General features: G+C 37.7%; 1 protein-coding gene across 30 annotated transcripts in view; it reads right to left on the reverse strand.

Annotated features, from left to right (window-relative positions):
* Positions 1 to 6596: 6596 nt before the first annotated feature.
* Positions 6597 to 20897, reverse strand: part of RIMS2 (regulating synaptic membrane exocytosis 2) — a 255960-nt gene continuing 241659 nt past the window's right edge. For all 30 annotated transcript variants that reach the window (XM_029285245.1, XM_029285243.1, XM_029285246.1 and 27 more), the window contains 5 exons: positions 18565 to 18706; positions 16641 to 16753; positions 15447 to 15548; positions 13532 to 13671; positions 6597 to 7439 (listed from right to left, as the gene is read on the reverse strand). In XM_029285245.1, the coding sequence (XP_029141078.1) occupies positions 7221 to 7439; positions 13532 to 13671; positions 15447 to 15548; positions 16641 to 16753; positions 18565 to 18706 (716 nt within the window). In that variant the 3' untranslated portion in view covers positions 6597 to 7220. The remainder of the gene's footprint in view (positions 7440 to 13531; positions 13672 to 15446; positions 15549 to 16640; positions 16754 to 18564; positions 18707 to 20897) is intronic.

Raw genomic sequence — 20897 nt, forward strand, 5'->3', positions numbered from 1 at the left:
TAAGGTCCCTGGGGATCGAGTAGAGCTTTGAGGATCGGAGCACCCACAAGCTTGTAGGCAGCGTGTGCGTGCTCCCGAAACCCGATATGGTCCTCTGCTCCCGCCATACCTGCCCCTCCCACTAACCGTACCTATCACACCACCCTCCGCCAGCCCCCCAGTTTCCTCCCTTACCACTCCGCGCCCCCCCGACGGGACCAGCCTTGGCCTCCGAGAGGACTCCCCAGGTTCCCCTCGGGCCAACCCCGAACCCCCTAAAAATTTAACAAAACATCCCTCTAAGAAGGTATATAATTTCCTCCTTCTTAGATCCCTCCCTGCTGCCGCTAAGTGCCACCTCTCGGGGTTCCAAACCCTTTCATTAAGGCTGGCCCTCGGGATCGAGTTGGGCCATGCCTGCGCGATGGGGGAGTCGTGCAGGGCCAGCAGTTCCCTCCTGGAATACAACTCCAAATCATGGCGGGAGGTCCAACAGCAGAGTCGGGAGAGGGAAAGTCCTCGTGGTGGTGGTCAAGGGGTTTGATGGGTTAGAAGAAGACGATGTCGTAAGTCTTTGCACCCCCCATGAGAAAGAAAAGGGAGGGAGGGGAGGGAATTACAGTCAAAGTCGTCCGGCCAGTAGCATAGGCTTCCGGGCCCGCCAAGCACAGTCACATAGGTCCCCAGGGCCCACGGGGGCCCTGTCCTCCGCCCGGGCCGTTCTTCCGCCCGGGCCGCTATGCTACTGTGCTGGTGCGTCCTCCGGGCCGCTGTATAACACGCCGCTGAGCCGGCACAACCCCCGGGCCGCTATATGCCTCGTCTCTGTATGCCTCCTCCCTTTTACAGGCCGTCGGGCCACCCCGGCCCCGCCAGGCCGTTAGGCCACCATGGCCCCATGTCGTTGGTCCTCCCAGGGCCGCCGAGCTGCCGTCGCGTCGAGCCACTGGCCATCGCCGTATCCGGCCGCCGCTCTTCCTGGCCGTTAGGCCCCGAAACGTCCGGTCGGCGATTTTCCCAGCCGACAGGCCCCAAGTCCTCCGGCAGCCAATACTCCCGGCCGCCAGGCCCCGCGCCGCCAAGCCCCGAGTCGACCGGCCTCCGATATTCCCGGCCGCCAGGCCCCGAAACGACCGCCAGGCCCCGAGACGACCGGCTGCCGGAATGGCTGATTTTGGAGAGGTGTCAGGCTTCTACAGCCTGGCCCATTACTGATTATAACTGACAAGTGACTTTTAATAATATTCCTAGTAATCCAATATAATTATACAGTTTTTCAAAAAACAATTTTGAAAACCAGACCTTTTGCAAACAGCCCATGACCTGGAGCATATAGAAGCAGGCCATGAATTGCAGGATCCCTGGAAACCAAATCAATGGCACGTCAGTGCCAGTGTAAATGAGATAAGAACCAACTTATTCAAATGTTGACAAGCATTTTGTGGCAGAAAACATACTTCAGCTTTATATCAGGCCTGCAAATAATATGGTGATATACAAAATATGTTAATTCAAGTGGAAGGGGGGGGGGACACTGTTTGAAATTCAGTCCATAACTCCACCATTTTGTCCACTTTGCAATTGTTAAAGAGTTGGCTAAGAAACAAAATGGGCACAAGATAAAAGCTGATTTGGCTATTGGGAATGAGCAGAATTTCAGAATGGGGATAAGGAGAAATCATACTTTGGCAGCCCCTTGGATAATTAAATTAATTAAGTGCTCCAGAAGTCACATCATGTTTCTGGAAGCTATTTATGAGAGGACAGCCTGCCTGAAAACTGGTTAGCATCAATGCCCTGCCCCTATAAGGCCTCTTGCTAGAGCCCAGCAATCAGCAGCTATAACAGCCAAGCAGAAAAGCAGCCTGGTGTGGTGGATGCTGTGGTAGAGTTATTCACATGTTGGAGTTGTGGAACTCTTAAGGTTTTGGGGTCCCACTGACTATGGATATAGATAAAAGAATCTGTGACATTGCTTGCTTGTTTGCTTATTTTATATTATATTTTATTATTTTTATTTTATTTTATTATTTTACTTTATTATTGTTTTGTTTTGTTATGTTATGTTGTTTTATTTTATTTTATGTTTTATTTTATGTTATGTTTTATTTTATATTTTATTTTATGTTTTATTTTATTACTTTATTTTATTTATTATTTTTTATTATTTTTTTATTTGTTATGGTATTTGTATTTTATATTTCTAAACTGCCATCTCCCTCGAAGAGAGGCTCTGAGCCTTTCCAGAGAGCTAGCTCTTCACATAATGTGCCTGAAGTAGGATAACTTAAATTATAAATACTATAAATATAAATACTATAAATAAATATATTATATTATACAATATAATATATCATAAATAAAACAACATATAAAAACTAAAATTAAGAGGATTTTTTAAAAAATCCTTTAAAACTATAGAATAATCTCATAAACTGCAAAAGGCCATTTAATGTTGGTTATTACAGGAGGCTCTCATGGAGCTAGCCAGCCACATGGTTGCATGGTCCTCTGTGCCCTCCTCTCAAGGCCACAGAGCCAGGTTTTGACCCTTTTTCAGAAGGCCAAGAGAGTGGGGTCCCTTCTCACCTCTGGGGACAAGATGTTCCATAATACGACAGAGAAGGCTTTCTTCCTAGACCCCGCCGAATGAAACTCCTTGACTGATGAGTTCTGCAGCATTCCTTCCCTGCCTGAACAAGTGATGGGGCAAAGCCAGTTCTGTAGATAACCTGCTCCAATGCCATGTAGGGCTTTATAAGGTGATGACCAACACCTTGAATTGCACCCAAAAGCAAATTCAGTCACTCAGTATGGTTCAGACGGCTGAAGTTTCCAGATACTTTTCGAGGTTAGCTCCTGTAGAGTGCATTGCAATAGTTCAATCAGGAGATGATGAAGGTATGAGTGACTGAGCGAGGAGCTTCCTTATTACTGCTTCAAAAGCCAATTATTTAGCAATATTTTTCAACCTTGTGAAAAATTCAGCTTTGATCAAAGATTCAAGGGCATTGCACATATTTGCCATTGAATTGTTGTTGTTTTTTACTACAGACCAAATAGATTTTCTCCATAATGATCTATTCTAACCTGGCCTTTCAAGTGTTTCAATTGTACATTTATCTCCACTGTGACTGGGTTCACCCATTTTGTGGCTGGGTATTCTCTTCTTTTTTCCCATTTTTCCCAGCATTAGAGCCTTTTCCAGAAAGCTAGGTCATCACATATGTCTGAAATAGAATAACTTAAGCCTAGTCATAAAAAACAATTTGCTTTTAGTGATTCATCCTTTGAAACTATCTTTGCTCAATATAGATAGAATTAAAGGATGAATCACTAAAACCTAAAAAAAAAATTCTTAATAAATGAGGGTATCTCAAGAATTTGTGAGTCTATTAAATTGATTTACATAAGCAATTGTCTCACCAGAATATATGTTTTTTTCTATAATCTTATTTAAGTATTTTCTGGTCTTAGATTGTATTGCAGCTACCAATAAGTCACTAGATCATACTGTATATCTGGGACTTGAGAAAATATGGTAATCACAGAGGTAGAATAAACCATGACAGGAAAACTGCAGAAAAAAAGTCAAGTGGAGAAACTATCTATGACTATTATGTCCTCCCGGTATATTGAATAAAACCCCACAATCCTCAAATCAGCATGAATGTTGAAATCAAGTGTATATACACGATCTTGGGGAAGTTTTCTTGAAAAAATACTTTAAAAGAACTGAAGAAGCTTCTTGGATGGCAAAATGTCTTCAAGGAAAAACAAAAAAGTCCAGTTGCCTTTTGAAAAAGCACCTTTGGAACAATCATGACCTAGATGACTGAGAATTTCTATAGACATGCTTTAAAAGAGTTTGGCAGAAAAGAATTTTAAAAATATCCTTAGACTAATAATTTAACCAAATCAAAGCTATTCCAAGAGCAAAAAGGTCCAGGATGAGCAACAATCTCTACTTAATTCTCAAATAATCATGTAGCACACAGTTCAATACATCAGATTAGCTTTTAGGAATCTAAGCTGAGGTTAGGCCTTCTTCTTGATGGTTATATGGTTTTTTTTCAAGGTTAGCAATATAAGTATACTAGAAAACATTTTAGTGTTGCTAGTACTCATAATCCAGGCACTAAGATCACAAGTAATCATCATCATCCCAAACGAACAGCAGGTTGAAGGCCTCTTTATTGAAGTTACAGAAAGGTTGGTAGGTGCTTTTCAGTTTTGACAGATGGTTTTTGTCTGGAACTAGGAGAAAAACTGTTTGGGCCAAAGTCACCTAGCTGTCTAAGTGAGGGCTAGGATCTGGATTCCCCTGTTCCTACTCTAGCATATTAAATACTACCATGCTGGTTGTCAATTTTTATTTTTATAAATTCATGTATACATACATATACATGATAAAAAGAACCACGAATTCTCTAAAGAAACATGTTTTATTTAAAGTCTTAAATACCATCACCAGAATGAATTTGATTTACATTGATTGGTGTTCATCAAAAGGCCTAGTCTGCCTTTTCTCTCCCAACCTTGATTCCAGTTACTTTTAAAACAGATTATGTACAAGACAGCTGTGGTCACTGGAAGTATGCTATTTACATGACTAAATTATAAGCAGAGTTGCAGACATCTGAATATTAAAAAAATACAATCAAAAATAAATACTGCATAATGACCAGTTACGTACACATTTTCCATATGGTCGTGTCCTCCTTGTCTGAATTAGAAATATTTTTATAGGAATATGCATAAAGTGTGCACCAACTGCATATCACAGTATCAGGAAAAGAGTCATACACTTTAAAAATGTTTTTTATTTTTAGGGATTAATGCATGTGTTAGTATTCATTGATTGCTCATACACAGGTGATTAAATTATTTCAGTCAATATGTTTTTACCAGTCATCATTAACCTATACATAATCATGTAAAAGGTCAATTATCTTTCTTATCTAGGTAATTCTTTTATGAATGCAAAAGGGTTTGGTAAGTAAACAGAACTCCTGTCAATAAGAATTCCCCTTGGGGTGCAGGTGCTGTTTGAAATCACTGCAAGGGTACAATTCACCAAGCATTTTGACTGTATTAATTCCATTCACATTCAGTGGTACTCATGCATGGAACATGGGCAAACCTTGAAGGAATTCTGTTCTGTTTGAAAATTGAACCATATAAAAAAAATGGCAGTATACCCATTTTTCCTTTTGCCCTCCTATAATTCATGTACATATGGGGATATGTAAATAGAAAGTAAAATATTCATGAGTATGGCCTTAAATTAAAATATTACATATTTTAATACATATTAAAATATTATTGCAATGCCTCATCATTAAACAACAGGTCTGTAAGGCATCTAAAGATACAGGAAAAAAGGATGATATACTTCAACATGAACAAATTACATATCTTTTTATCCGGAAAAAAATGAGATCTGGACTTAAAATTATCCACCTTTCCAGTTACCCTAAATTACCTGATATAGGAAACAGGTGTTTGTTTCTTCAAATACCTGCAACATTTGCATTTTAGGTTCTTGGTGAGGGGTGTCAAAATTAATAAATGTTATGTATTTTGTTTAAGGCGTTTAAGAATTTAAAAAAAACCTGCAATCTCTTTGGGCATGTAATTCCCATTAATAGAAAGGTTAAGCAGATACAGGACTGCAGCTCAAATTATGACTTGAATGTCAAGTTCATATTCACTGATTTCCCATCCCAGTTTATGAAAACTGAACAGAAGAGTTTAATAGGTAGCAATTTATTTGGCTCAATGGAAGTGATAAGATGCTGATATTTACCAGGACTGTTCTGATATTTCTTTATCTAGAAATGATAGTTCAACCTTTGAATGAATGATGCTGGTGCTGAAAACAAATTTATTGAAGACGTTTTACAAATGGCCACATGATTCCAGTATTTTGCTGTAGAATTCAATTTGAAGATGAGAGGGAAAAGTTTTTCATGCACTGTACAATAAACAGCAAAAAGTTCAATTTGTTATCAAATACATGCTGAATTATTGTAATGTACTCCCCAAGCCATGTTGCAAAATTCTTTTCAACATGCTTGAAAAAAGTTCTTAAACAATTTTTTTCTCTCAAAGATTTCAGAAATGCAGAATCAGTCTGTATCCCTGAATCAAATAGGGAGCTTGAGAGTAGTAAGTCAAAAAGTAGCAATTTTGGAGGGGAATGATTGTCCTGGGAGCCAGGACAGCAACAAGAGGGCAAAAGGAGGATGGGGAAAACAAGAAGGGAAAGAAGTGTACAATTTGCACATATTTTGAACTTTACAAGGCTTGTACCTTTTACATTTAAATAAATTTAATATATTACATTTATTTCTTGTCACATAAACATAATTTGAGTATTTGCTAGAAATTATTAATTTTTCATTGTTGTCTGCAAAAACACAGACCATGATTGGTTTAAAGAATGATAACTTGGTGTGTCTATCACCTTGTTGCATTCTCTCCCTTTTAAAACCATGCACTAGTGAAATTTATTTTTAAAAATAATATAAATTGTTGAAAATGGCTGATTTATTCTTTTTTTTTTTTTTTGCAAGTTGCAGCCCCAAGAAAATAATTTTAAATGTTCAGCATAATCTGTGTCCATGCAAAAAAGTGTCTTTAATTCATACAGTACAGTATAGCCACAGAATTTTACTTTTCACTTAGTCCACGCTGGATTTGACTCTATTAGTAGCTGGAGTTACAAAGCCTGCCACTCTAAGTCTTCAAGCTTTCTGATAAGGCAAGTTTCCTCTGCTGTTAATGAATGCAAAGACCGCTCCCTTTTCCTTTTTCTTCTAATGATCTGCAGCATGACTTCTTTGGGTAGCTCCATATTTCTGTGGCATAACCAGGTTTGGGTGGGTGCGGGCAGAAAAGGGCCAGTAAAGAAAAGGGAACAAGAAAACAGACGTGCCATTGAAGGGATTCTTGTTGCATGAGACAACTTGATTCTTTAGTTTAATCCATGGCTTCAAATTGGATTAAAAGTTGAGTGTCACTGAAGTCCAAACCATTCAGTTCTTCCAGTTCCACTCCTTCACCTGAGGACTTCCTTTAGAGCACAATGTGTGCAACTTCCTCTGAGAATACAGGATCGCTTTCTAGCCCTAGAAACAGGCTCCAAAGACGCAACATTAAGCATGCAGTGTTACCAGAGCTTGCGACCTGTTAAATATTTTTTGTAACGCTGGTTGCTATGATAAAGTTCACAGCTGCTATGAGCGAGCGTACGATGGTCCTGTTGAACTTTCAAGAGATGATTGGGAAGCCCTTCTTGTAAGAGGGGCCAAAGTTGGATCTACTAGGGACGAAGGAGGGAATAGTTTAAACCAGCCAATCACCATATTGGACAGATCCAGTTCTTCTAAAAGTATCTGTGCCACTCCCATAAAGGATTTGTGATCCATACGTCCATAGTCTCCCCATACAATAATCTGTTGAATTAAAAAGAAATAATAGATTTTAAGGAAGTGGCAAAGGAAATGCATTATTTTATATAGAATAGTTCTAAGATGGATAGGCTGATATGTGCTGATTTAATGAACCAAACAAGAAAAATATGAGCTGGAAACACTGCCTGGGGTCCAAATTACTTTTACTCAAGTTCATTTTCTAATTTCATCTTCTCCCTGAGCCATATTATGATGTACCTAAAGAGTCCCTTAACTTTTGAAGAATGGAATGGCCTTTGATGGCTCATGTTACATTTCATCTCAAATGAAGATTAGATTCTAATAGAGCTAAATCCAACCAAAAAAAATCTCTTCATTATTTAAAACATTGATACATTTGATTACATCAAAAAAAGTCTAGCAAATTATGTTTGCAAATGCAAAGACTATCCAAAAGATACAATTAACATTAACCAGGGTTTAATTCTAAAATCCTAAAAATGCAATTCATTATCAAAACAAAGCACATTTTTTTGACTTTACTAGATCTGGCATGTGGAGTAAACAATAACTCAAATCTAGCTACCCTGCTGAAATGCTCAGAATATGTCTGATAATAACTCCCTTCCTAGCACATTTTGTAGCAATGTAGCAATCAAAGCAACACAAATATCTACAAAAATGAGAGCTTAAAAAGAACATGAGTCATTGATTCCACCTTTTATATATAAGAACAGGTAGATAGAACAAAAATACTTCTATGAAAGGGTAAAGACTGCAAGTCCAACATAAACCCCTGATGATATCCTGGACAAGTTCATGTGCTTGGCAAGAATTTCAAATAATTTGCCATAGTCTTTTCTTAAAGTGTTCTTTCCACATCAGTCATCCCCCATTCAGCAAAGGTTATGAGGTCTGTTCTTAATAGTTCTCAAGCTAGCACCTTAAATTGGACCAGTGTAAAGACTTGAAGATAGTTCAGTTCCACAACAATGGGTAGATAAAAGGTGGAACATCATATGAATTTAGGTCCTTTCATACCAGAATGACTGGTAACCTGGCTTGAATCTCATTACAGATCCATCTCTCAGATTTTTTTATTTTTAAACACTTTGAACTTTTTCAGGGCAATAAATGTAAAAAATAATAGATTTAAATGTATTAATCCAAATAATTGTTTACAATTCAAAATATGGCTATATGAATGATAATCTGGAAGCAACTCCCAATAACTACAACATACCATTTCTATGTAACTTTTCACCAATTACGCTATGAGGCTTTTAATCTGCAGTCTTGGGTTTAATTTTTATTTACTGCGGTTTCCAATAGTATTTTGTATTGTACTTCTATTTAGGTCACAGCAGCAAGCAGCATCTAGCTGACTTTGGCTAATTTTGGAAAAATGAATCAGGGTTAGACCTGATTAGCATAAGAATGGAAGAGCATTATTAAATCTCAAGGCTAGACAGTGTTTGACTACGAGAATAATGCTCCCTTTTGCTCCCTTCTACAAAGGGAAAATAGCAAGAATGAATGTGAAAACAACAGAGGATTAATTTTGCGAAGTGTCGTAGGAAGCTGGTAGAATTTTGATAGAAAAAGTGCAAGAAGTAACAATGACTAAAATTTAGGAAATGCAGTGCAGCGTTACACCATATAGTGATGAATGTATTACTTTTTTGCACTTCAAATGGTCATTAATAACCACATGAATGTAGCAAGAAAATTATGTTAGCTGATTTAATAAAAGTATATGACAAAATAAATCAGCTGGAATTATGGAATGTTTTAAGTGACTATAGAGATGAAGACTGATTGCTAAATGCAGTAAGAATGATATAGGATAAGGAAGCTTGGGTGAGAATAAATGGAATGCTTAGTAAATAGTTGGATATTGAGCAGGGAATAAGATAAGAATGTGTGTTGCCCCCTTTTTTATTTAATGCATTTACAAATAAATATTGATGTCATTAGCAGTGAGTTGATTGGGATGTGAATATTTGTGTAGCTTTGGACAAAGATGATATCGTGTTATTGGCTGAGAACCCAAATGATTTGCAATAGATTACGGCTATATGATACAACAAGTAACATAGAAAATAATGTATTGAAGATAAAGTTAACTTTTATAAGAAAACTGTGTTAATATTGGCAAGTTATACATACTGTAAATGGCAAAAGACCAGAGGACATAGGCAGTGTACTTTGGTAGAAGAAAAAATGGATGAAGAATTGTCAGTTGTGCGAAGATAAGAAATAGCAAGTAGTATATGGTATATTGTGAAATAAATATATGGGGGGGGGGAAGCAAGAATGGCTGTGTTTCTCTCTACTTTGTGATATGAAAGTGAGAGTTGATATGAGAGGAGAAACAGAAAAATAAGTTGACCACAGAAGGAATGGGTTAGGTAGGTGTGGTAAAACAAGAAGGTAGAGTCAAACAGTAATTGATTGCTAAATTAATGCAGACAGAATACAAAATAGAGTAACCAGCATGAAATGCATTCTTATTTTTATTGGTTTGGGGTTCACAGAGAGAATAAATGAGAAATTCCAAAACCAATATATGAAAGAGTGAATGGTTGAAAGAAACGAAAGACCCTGAGGCTGGATGAGTTGATGAGTTCCTCAAAAAGAAATGAGAAGTAGAAAGAACAAAAAGAAATGCATGAAATGGGGTATGGAAGTAGTTGGAGGTAGGATGCTTTGCAAAGATAGAAAACTTTGCAGAAGCATGGCAGATTGTAATACTGGTAGTATAAATTAGTTTTAGCTATATTGCCTTTTCTTTTTTTATTATCATTTAATTTCTTTAGCTTACTCTTTCTTTTCTTCTGCACTCTGCATAAAATTGCTTATCTCAAATGGAAAAACAAGATGGATGTGTGTATGTGTATGTTAAATATTTATGCAAAAGCAAGGTAGGATTTTATTTGTTTATAAAGTTGAAAATGGATTAGCATAATAGAGTGCTTAAAGTATTATTATGCCATAAAACAGCTGGGGGGGGAGGTTAGTCTTAGCTATATTAAATTAATATCCTAGAGCACATCAGGCCACAACCAGCCAAGAAAAACTACTTGCAACTGAGGCACGAAGGAATTGAAGGACAGATGAAAGGTATATAGCCTAAGTAAAACTTAGCAGCCAGTAGCAGCTACTCCCCCTTGCCTACTTGCTCTCACAGGCTACTGTTTCCTTACAGGGCTACATGGGGGGTTGTTTAAGGAAATCATCCAATGCTTCAGGGGCTTCTTTTTGATTTTATGGGGAACAACTAGAAAAGAAACTTTTATCAGGAGCACAAATAGTGTAACACATCTTGAGAAGTTCAATGGAGCTATGCCTACTGCATGATGGTTGGTGATATAAAAAAGGCTTAATTTGCAACTTCAATAATGTCTCAAGTAGCAACCCAGCAACTCCTTTTATATACTTCACACTGAGATGTACATTGTTCTTGTTGTAGTAGCTACTGAGGTGTTCAGTGCACCATCTGGTTTATTACAGTATGTAGAATTAATGTAAATGTTTAAGATCCAAAATGTTGAGGAGGGGTTTTATTGCTACACTGCTACAATGTTCTCTTGACCTTTCATTTTGTTGAGCTAACTGAAGCAGATGGTGAAGATCTTTGCATGATAGAGTGGTGTCCCTGCCTTAAAAGGGATGATAGTGTTCCACTCCTATAAAAACTCTCCATTTAAAAGTTATGGTAAATACTTCACAGGTGCTTCTACAGTTATCATCGTCACAGATTTCTGTAGTTAGCATGCCTATTAGCAACCTTAGCTGACTAAACAGCTGTGCCGTTCTTGAAGCAAAATAGTCTATCATACTTGTCCAAGTACTAATGACCTATAATAGTATGTGGGAATGACCTTGGGAGACAGGTACGAGGAAATATGATGCCCATGGATTTCCAGTAGTTTCCTATTCATTCTTTCAAGGGCTGAGAGAAAGTGTCTGGTCCAAGGACACTCCGCTGGTTTGCGCTGAAGGCAGGGCTAGAATTCATAGTTTTCTGGTTTTAGCCTGGTGCTGTGATGGTTCCGAAGAAGCAGCTTTTCAAAGAACTTTGAGGCTTTATTTATCTTAAAGAATCCTTTTATTGCTACATAGCTTCGGCACATACATAATGAAGCCAAAAACTGAATCCTCCCACCCCCAATCACCCGTAACAAGCATAACTCACTCCTTCATTTTACAGTCATCAATCACGTTCTCCAATTAGTTTGAAGTGTGAACTGTCCCTCCCGTAACTCCTCTGGTTACAGCTGACCTTGGCAATGCTGTACTGAAATATTGTTGTGGTTAACTATCATACTTTCCCACCCACTATTCTAACACTGTCTGCTTTAACTCTAGAAGTGATATGCAAGCTAAATAAAACATGTTTGCTTCTTCATATATGGCAAGCAAGAACATCTGATGTTAGCAGTCTTGACAGGTGCCTTAATCACAACCCCAAACTAGTTTTTGAAACAATTGTACAGGCTACAAGTTAGCTCCATTGATGGCTTATTAGCTCTTATTGCCAGCTACTAAAAAGCTTCATCACTGGTATATGAAATCTGTAAACAACTTGGAAAAAGAAATCTGGTAATGTTCTTCCCACAGCAGGTGTTAGAAGGTGTTCCCCTTGGCTGAACAAAGATGCCCTTTGATGTAGACCCAATGGAAACCACAGCCCATTTTTTAATTATACTGCAAATTCTACAGCCACTCTCTTTGTAACTGATCTCCCCATTCCTCTCTAAATTCACAGGACAATTCTGTTTTCCTAAACAATGCTAAGTTGTCTTATACCATGTAAAATCTGCCCTGCAATGAGCAATTATTGTTGATGATTATGCAATGTATTACTACGGTGGTCTTTAGGGGTCTATGGTCATAATATAATCTATTCATCCTGAACTTCAGCTTCTAGCAAGATGCCTTTTCTATTATACACTTGTTTAAGTACTTAACTTCCCTAGGAAAACCCTACAAACAATGCTGCCTTATGATCACTTACAAAAGGACCTCCTTGATTGGGTTGCCTGCTCTTTGGAATGCTTCTCCTCCTGTGCAAGGGCTGCTTGCCTTTACATTGGCTATGGAAATACTACCTTTTCAGGGAGCTCTTCTCAGTATTAAAGGTGGGGACAAAAGTTTATTTATTTGCATTAATTCATTTATTTCTCTTCAATTCTTTTTTAATATGTATATTTTACATTAACTATTGCAGGGCTTTTCAACCAGTTGGCACCTGGCAGGTGGTACGCGACCATCCTAGAAAAGTAGCGGGGAAGGGGAATGAGCTGAACCAGTAGCAGCACTGCACAAGCCTGAGCAAGAGATGGCTGGAGCTGCAGGGCTGTCCGGGCTCAGCGGAAGCACCAGGATCAGCGCCAGGATCAGCCAGGCTCCATCTGCAGCTCGGCGCTGATCCTGGTGCTTCTGCTGAGCCCTGAAGAAGCACCAATCAGCTGGAAAGCAGCACTGATCCTGGCACTTCTGCTGAGCCCAGAAGAAGTGCCGATCAGCTGGAATGTTGCAGCATCTCCAGGGTCTTGTGATTCACATTCAGATGCTTGGCAACTGATTCATATTTATGACGGTCACAGTGTCCCGAGGTCATGTGAAGTGATGAACACCTGCTGCAACCACCCAGCAGATGGGGGGAATAAAAACCAAACATCCCCCCACCCCTGCTGCCAATTCTCAACAGAAATGCTCACAACAATAAAAATCTCGGACAGGAGGAAGAGCGCCACCGGGTGGGCAGGCAGGTGTCTTGCTCGGTTGTGTCTTTGGGGGCACTTTTTTCAGTGCCATTGTAACTTCGAACAGTCACTAAGCGAACTGTTGTAAGTCAAGGACTACCTGTACTTTATCACTTTTTTCCTTTTTTGGGGGGGGGTCATCAAGTTTTTGACACCTTGCTAGGCAACTGGTGGTACTCAGATGTTGCCATATCCTAAAAGTAGTACAATGGGTGAAAAGGTTGAAAAGCCCTGAACTATTGAACGGGAATTTTTTTTAGGATTTTTTTGAGTGCAACTGAAATATTTTATGGGAAGCAGCAAAGACATTTTTAAAAATGAAGAAATAAATATATGAATCTGCATAGTAACAATGCAAATTACCTGTAAAACTTTCCCTTGAGAGTTCTCTTCAAATGACAACAGCTGCTGGTAAAGAGGTTCCAGCGTTTTTCTTGCCACTTTTGTTTTCTTTTTGGCTATACAGACTCCATTTTCTAATAGATACACCTTTACATACGGTGCTTTGGAGGGAAAAATATAAACAACTGTTAAGGAAATTTTACATTAGTTATACTCTTAAGCAGTCAGTGATATTTAGCTTCAAATGAATATATCTTCACACAGTATAGTGCATTTATGAATTAACAAAATAAATTACTTATGCAAGCTTCTCTTTCTGTCCTTTGTCCCTCTTCCCCAACATTGGGAATGAGCAAATACTGTGTTTCCCTGAAAATAAGACCCGGTCTTATATTTCTTTTGCCTCCAAAACAGGCACCAGGTCTTATTTTCGAGGGATGCCTTACCTTAGGACTGTCGCAGCCAGGTCTCCCATGCCCTGACATCTGCTTTGCCTCACCATCCCACTTCTTCTGTGGCCGCTCGCCACTGCTCACACGTGTCACCCCCGGCCTTTGTTTTGTCATCAGAGGCCTTCAGGAGAAGCCTCTGAAGCCAAGAAATTCTGGATTGACGTGTGCGACACCCCCGAGCTCCATTTCGCCATCAGAGGCCTTTCCTGAAAGACTCTGCCGGAAAAACGGAGACCGAGAGGCATCATGCACGTCAGTCTGGAGCTTGTTTCTTGGCTGCAGAGGCAAAGCCCATTTTCAAAGGGCTTTGACGGCAAAATGGAAGCCAGGGGGGTGATGCGCATGAGCGGCAGCAAGGGCTGCAGAAGTGGGATGGTGAGACGAAGCAGATGTCGGGGTGTGGAGACCTTACTGCAATTTTCCTAAGGTAAGTGGGTGCAGGGCCGTTCCAGCCCCCCCAACCCCGCTCTAGCTTGATTTTTACCCATGTGCCTTTTCCCGCCTCGTGCAACCAGGTGTAATGGAGTGGGTGGGGTCTTAAGTAGGGCTTATTTTTAGGGTAGGGCTTATATTGCATGTGTAAAAATCAAGCTACAGCTTATTTTGGTGTAGGTCTTATTTTTGGGGAAATACGGTACTAGTAGGATTGCTTCAGGGTTCAATAGATGTTTAGTCTTCAACAGAAGATAAAACGAAGCAGAAGGGCAATTCACAGTTGTAGCTTTGAATCCTAAGAATGCTAAGAGTTTAGCTTAGAATTCAGATTTAACCATAGTTTCAGTTGGGCAACTGTGACCATCCTAGACCAAGCCATGTCCAAAAATGCTAGGGAATTTCTAGAAGCCCAGCAATCTGACAAATTAGCCATCAATAGACACATAGACATAAACAATATCTATATACTATGCAAAAGAGACAATCAAAAACCAAAAAGGGAACAAAAAGACCAAAGCACCTCACCATCAGCAATCAGCACCCAGATAAACACAGATTATTTCCAAGATTAACATCAGACCAACAATCAAGTAAACAATACTCCAATCAATGAACTGCCAAACAAGATAGCTCAGCCAAAGAATTTTAAGACCACTCCCATCAACACTGACAGGGCAAGCCAGTAGTTATATAAATTGAGAGCAAACCCCACTCTTTACTAGCACTGATGATGTTATCTAGTTTGCAAGAAAACAACTAAGCTCAGAGAGCATCAAGGACCCCTCATACTAACAGTTTCAATGCATATGCCAATATAGTATTATTAATTAATTTCCTATATCAAAACTGGAACAGAGTTAAGAAAATTGAATTACAAAAAGTAATACTCTCTATTGTGCAGATCTTGTCTCTAAAGAAGAGGACCTACAGGGATGTTCAGTACCTAAAGCTGAGGCTACTTTCACTAAAGGTTATGATTATGGAAAAATGAATTGCTCACATACTATCACAGCATTTATAGTTCTGGGATCTAATCATACTTCTTTTACCTGGCAGTGTCTTTGAACCTGGTTTTACAACAAGGCCTCGTGCTCTTATTATTTCTACTTCCAATTGTCCCTTTTTGTCCATCATTCCAACTTGGATATCACCTAAAGAGACAAAAAATGCAAGTACTTAAATGAAAAGCAGATACAATTGTATGAATGCATACGTGTGCACATGCACACACACACTGTTTGTGATTATATAAAGATACATTAAAGTAAATATTTAAATAACTGATCTGTACCTCTTCATCAACTCAGTTTAACTGAAAACTACATCTGATCACTCCCTATTGTATTAGATTCTTACTTATAGGAGTGAACAATAGATTTTCTATTTCTATTATTAACAATTTAAAGGAGTTCTCAACTGGGAGCCCTGGGATACTTCAAGGGGGCTAAAGTTGAAAAATATATAGTGGGGGATGTGCCAAGGGAGCCCAAAAAAGCAATGTGTATGATATTGCAAATACTATCTAGCTGATGCCAGAAAAGGCATTGTTCCACATCTGTATCCATAATAAAATTTGGACAGGGGGCCACAGGAGAAAAGCAAGGTTAGAAGTGAGCCATGGGAGAAAAAAGGATGAGAAATACTGCTAGAGGATATATTTTCCCAATTCAGCCATATATCTAATTATAACTTTCCATAAGAACACCATGATGTTTTCCAGAGGTTATATATTCACAGTTGCAAGAAAGCCATATGGAATAGTGTTAAAGTGCTAGATTATGAGAGAGGAGATCGAGATTTTAGTCTTTAGACACAGAAGCCACTTTGGGTCAATCTATCCTTGTCAGCGCCAATTAGTCACAAGGTATTTATTTATTAAATTTGTTTGTCGTCCATCTCACTTCAAAGCAACTCTAGGTTGCTACAATATTAAATTGCTTGAAAGAAAATCCCTGTCCCTGATAGTTTTGCTGTAAGAATTAGATAAGCACAATGCAAAAACAAATGGGACTTGTGACTATGCAGGGCAAATGCTAAGAAAAACAACAACAGATGCTCATAACCACCCTAGTGTGTGTTTGTGTGTATGTGTGTATGTGTGTATGTGTGTTTAACGAGTGTTTTCCTTCCTCTTCCAATCTATTTTAAGTCGAAATTATTCCAACAAATCTAAAGTGAATATAGGTGGTTGACCAAGAGCAATTCAGTTCGAATGTGATTATTCAAATGTCAACATTTCTTACCCATTGCTGGAGTAGCCAGGGTCTGGCGTCCAACAAGCTGTGCAGGGCCAAGTCCATCCAGAAAATCACTGAATTGGCTATCGGTCGCCAACCGCACACCAGGGAAGATCAAACTAATAGAAAGCACATTTCTTTTTACCAATATGGTTCTAACACAAAGAATTATATTATAAATGTGGTCAACATGAGTTATGTTCCATTCCAAATCTAGTGTGCATTTACAAATGTTATTTTATGACACAAAAAGAAATTTATTATTGAATATACTGAATATTTTATTTGATCTTAAAAATATTTTTGATCATCATTATTACTTGTATTCTGGAGTCTGAACTGGAACCAAAAGATTCTAAGTTGCTTATATGAAAAAAAAAGCTGGTGTACATATCTCACATTGTTTATTGTATGTTGCAGTGTTTTAAACGTGGCTTTGAATATGGCAATACAATTGATTGACAGTTTCCTTATAGTTTCTGAAAAGAACCAAATTGGGCAGAACACATTTCCTGATATTTTCAGTCTAATTATTGAATGTAAATGTTGCTAATTAAAGGTATGTCATGTAAGAAGTTCCTCTGTTCTCAAGAGTATTTCATCTTCAAGAATTACTCTAAGCCTCTTTCAAATTATACATGAAGAATGACACTGAATGAAAGCAAAAGAGTTTGCCTTAACCTAAGCATGTTTGTTAGAATATTACAAAATGCCCTGCATTGCCAGATGGAACACTGCTACTGTGATGTCGTCCTTAGTTTCTAAATAATCTGGAATTTTTTGACTGACTGAAAAAATACTTGAATCACCATAAAGTATTTCTTCTGGTGTCATTGACAAATGATTGCATGGCTTGTTTTACCTCCTGTCTCTTCAAATGCACATTGCTCAAGATAGCTAGTTTCATACACATGTAACAGTGTCTAAACCAGTATTTCTGAACCTTGACAAGTTTAAGATGAGTTGATTTCAAATCCCCATAGTTGGGGAATTCTAAGAGTTGAAGTCCTGGGAGATTGGAATTTCTGGACTGGAATCCTGGGAGTGGCAGCCCGCCCATCTTAAGCTTCACAAGGTTGAGAAACACTGCTCTAAACAGAGACAGCAAAACTCAAGATGGCAGTCATGGTGGTGCACCTGACGCCCTGCCCCCTTTGTGCAGGTATGCACATACAAGAGGCATGGGATTTGATTATACTGAAGTGACCATCATCTTAACCTTTTGCTCCTTCTAGAGATGCCACTGTCCTTCCACAACAGCCTTTTCCTACTTGTTCCCTACCAACTGTGTTGAAGTAAAATTCCTATCATTCCCTTCTATCATGCCTATTGGTACACAGCAGTGGCCAGGCATGCCAGAAACAATTGTTGGGGAAGAAGGACAGGTTAAATTTTGCATTCCATTAAATGCATATGGTATGACTGCCCTTTTTTTACTTTGTTACATTTGTAAAGAATGTGAGCCTTATTTATGTGATAGCTAATCCAAACCACCAGTTCTGAAATTAGTATTGTGGGATATAGGAAAACTCAGTAGGGAGGAAGAGTAGCTGGTGGCAGTCTCTCACAACACCAAGTGATAGCAAATTATTATCAACCACTTAGGTGATGAGTTCTGCTAAGATCCATGAAAAGCAACATATTTGTAGAATAAAAATATATGTTTCATATATATATCAGTTCTTGTTGGATATGAAGCCCTGGGGGGGGGAGGGAGGGAGAGAGAGAGAGAGAGAGAGAGAGAGAGAGAGAGAGAGAGAGAGAGAATCACAGTTGTTGCTTTTTAAAATTGATATTCTATATTCAATTAACCTCACTGGGATTTAGAATGATGTATGTTCATGTGCAATATTGTTGTGATCTTAAACCCAATTTAAATCAACGACATTTGATTTAGAGATATTTATTTACAATTACAATCAGGACTTACTTTCCCTCTGAGCTGTAACTGTTCATGCTGCCATCTGTAGACTCTCTGCTGGCCTGACGTGTCATCCAATTTCTCATCTCCACAGCCAACCCAGTTTCTGTGCTTCTCTGTACTGTACTCTTCAATTTTTTACCACCTGCTTCTAGAAAAAAGTAAAAACACTTAGTTGTATCAAGTATCCGTATAAATAGAAATACATTTAACTGGCCAGTATAAATAGAGAAATTCAGAGTTATACAATTCTACAATGACACTAAAAATGCACTTTTTAATGGTACCATTATTTTAATGGTAGTTCACCCATATATGATCTTCAAAGTTAAACAGGCACAGTCAACCAGTTTTATTTACACTGAATGTATGAAAATAATTTTGCCTGGGTAATTATGTTCTCCACCTAGCAATTAAATTGGAAAATAGCTCTGAGGACAGTAATTATAATAACTATTGAATTAAGGGAAAGAACTTATAGTGTAAATTAGTTTAGGCACAAATAATTATATTTGGACCAAGAAGTATCCTTTTATCTGGTCAATACAAACTACAAAAAGACAGTGAACCAAAGCATGGTATATACAGTATACTTTGCATCTGTTGCTTAAATTCTTCACTTGCATTGCTTCATCACATTTCACCTTTTATTCAGGAACTGAGGAGTTTATATATAGCATTCGCTTCTATTTTCTTGAACAACCTCTAAATCTAGTTAAGTTAAATAACTAGAAGAATATTATTGTCAGAACAATATTGTCTTTCTATAGCAGCCTCCATGTATACAGGCACTGCATGTATCTGCTACTTCAGCATCAGATATTGCTTAATGTTCTCAGGAATTTCCAGAAGCTAAAATCAAATAGCATATTGAAGCAAGCTTTTGTACAAGAAAACATGTATTATATTACATGTTTTATTTCATATTTGCAAAGTAAAATGTTATAACTTTTCCTTTCTAAAGAAGGGTAATGTTTTAATCATCGTTTCCTTTGAATTTAACACATGCTCCTACTGAATTTGACCATAACAATAAACTAGTATAACAACAGCAATATTCTGCTAATTCAAATGCTTCCCATAAACATAATACTCTGAATGCTCTGTAATATTTAAATTCTGAATATTATTATGAGTATTTGCAGAGTTTTAAACAGAGTGACAAATAAACTCCAATTTAATACTCAATCTCTAAATTTATTTATTTATTGCATTTATTGCATTTATCAACTGCTCCAATCCTGAATGATTCTAAGCAGTATACTAAAAAAAACAAACACATAGTAATAAAGTTGTATATATGTGTGTTAATAATTATTCAACAGTAGGAATTTAAATATTTTGAATCGTGAAGAATGAAGTGAGTGTTAAATCCTGAATAATGTACTCATCTTAAGAGGAAGTATAGCATGCATAGAATTTCTGTAAATGTATATCTTAATATGTTTTGAAGCATATCCAAACTGGTGCATCTGCTATTTTTATATCTTGCAGCATAAAGTACAATGCAGGAGGAACTGTGACTATATTTAGCTAGGAAACTGTTCACTATAGAAAGCTTGCTAAATTTCAACATGTAAGATATCAGAATATGGCCTATCATTTGGAGAAATGATGACAAGAGATTGTGATTTTTAATATTTTATACACCTGTGATTCAACAGTCAAACTTTCAGTGTCACAATAGTCTCCACTTTGCAGTTTTAAAAGCTACAAACCACAGCAATAAAGTTAATTTATTCTTCATTAAAGTACTTCTGTTGCTTTTCCTCAAATTATATGGGAAAGGTGATTAATCTCTATCTTCTAAAATATATATTTAGGTAAGTAAAAATTTTCTAACTCCTCAAAACGTTTTTTTAAAGTTATGGGTTCATATTTTTGGATGTCAACTTCCTAGACCAATTTTCAAAAAAGAAAATTTGAGTAAATAACCAAATCCCTACCAGTCTTGAGTACTCTTCCCCCTATTTAATAAATATTTCTTTGGCACACACTTTTAAATGTGTATGCATATATGTAAGCATGTTTTGTATATTTTCCAGAAACCTCATACTACAAGAAAGCACCCAGTCAGGATATACCAAAGTATTAATTACATATAAACTACATATTTAAATGTAATTAATGTCTACTAATTAAAATCAATTGCCTGTAAAATAATTATATTGTACTGTACTCATTTTCACCCACATAAACCGCTTAGAAGTACACAAGAAAAACAACAAGAACACCAAGCATATGCATACATTTATACTCAGATATAATTCCCTTCTTCTTTCCAGCAGAAGCAGTGAAAGGAGAAGGAACAACAACAAAAATAACCAGGGCTTTTTTTTCTC

Source organism: Protobothrops mucrosquamatus, unplaced genomic scaffold (genome assembly GCF_001527695.2).
Source record: "Protobothrops mucrosquamatus isolate PMUCROS unplaced genomic scaffold, P.Mucros_1.0 scaffold_168, whole genome shotgun sequence".
In the NCBI taxonomy this organism is placed as follows: domain Eukaryota; kingdom Metazoa; phylum Chordata; class Lepidosauria; order Squamata; family Viperidae; genus Protobothrops; species Protobothrops mucrosquamatus.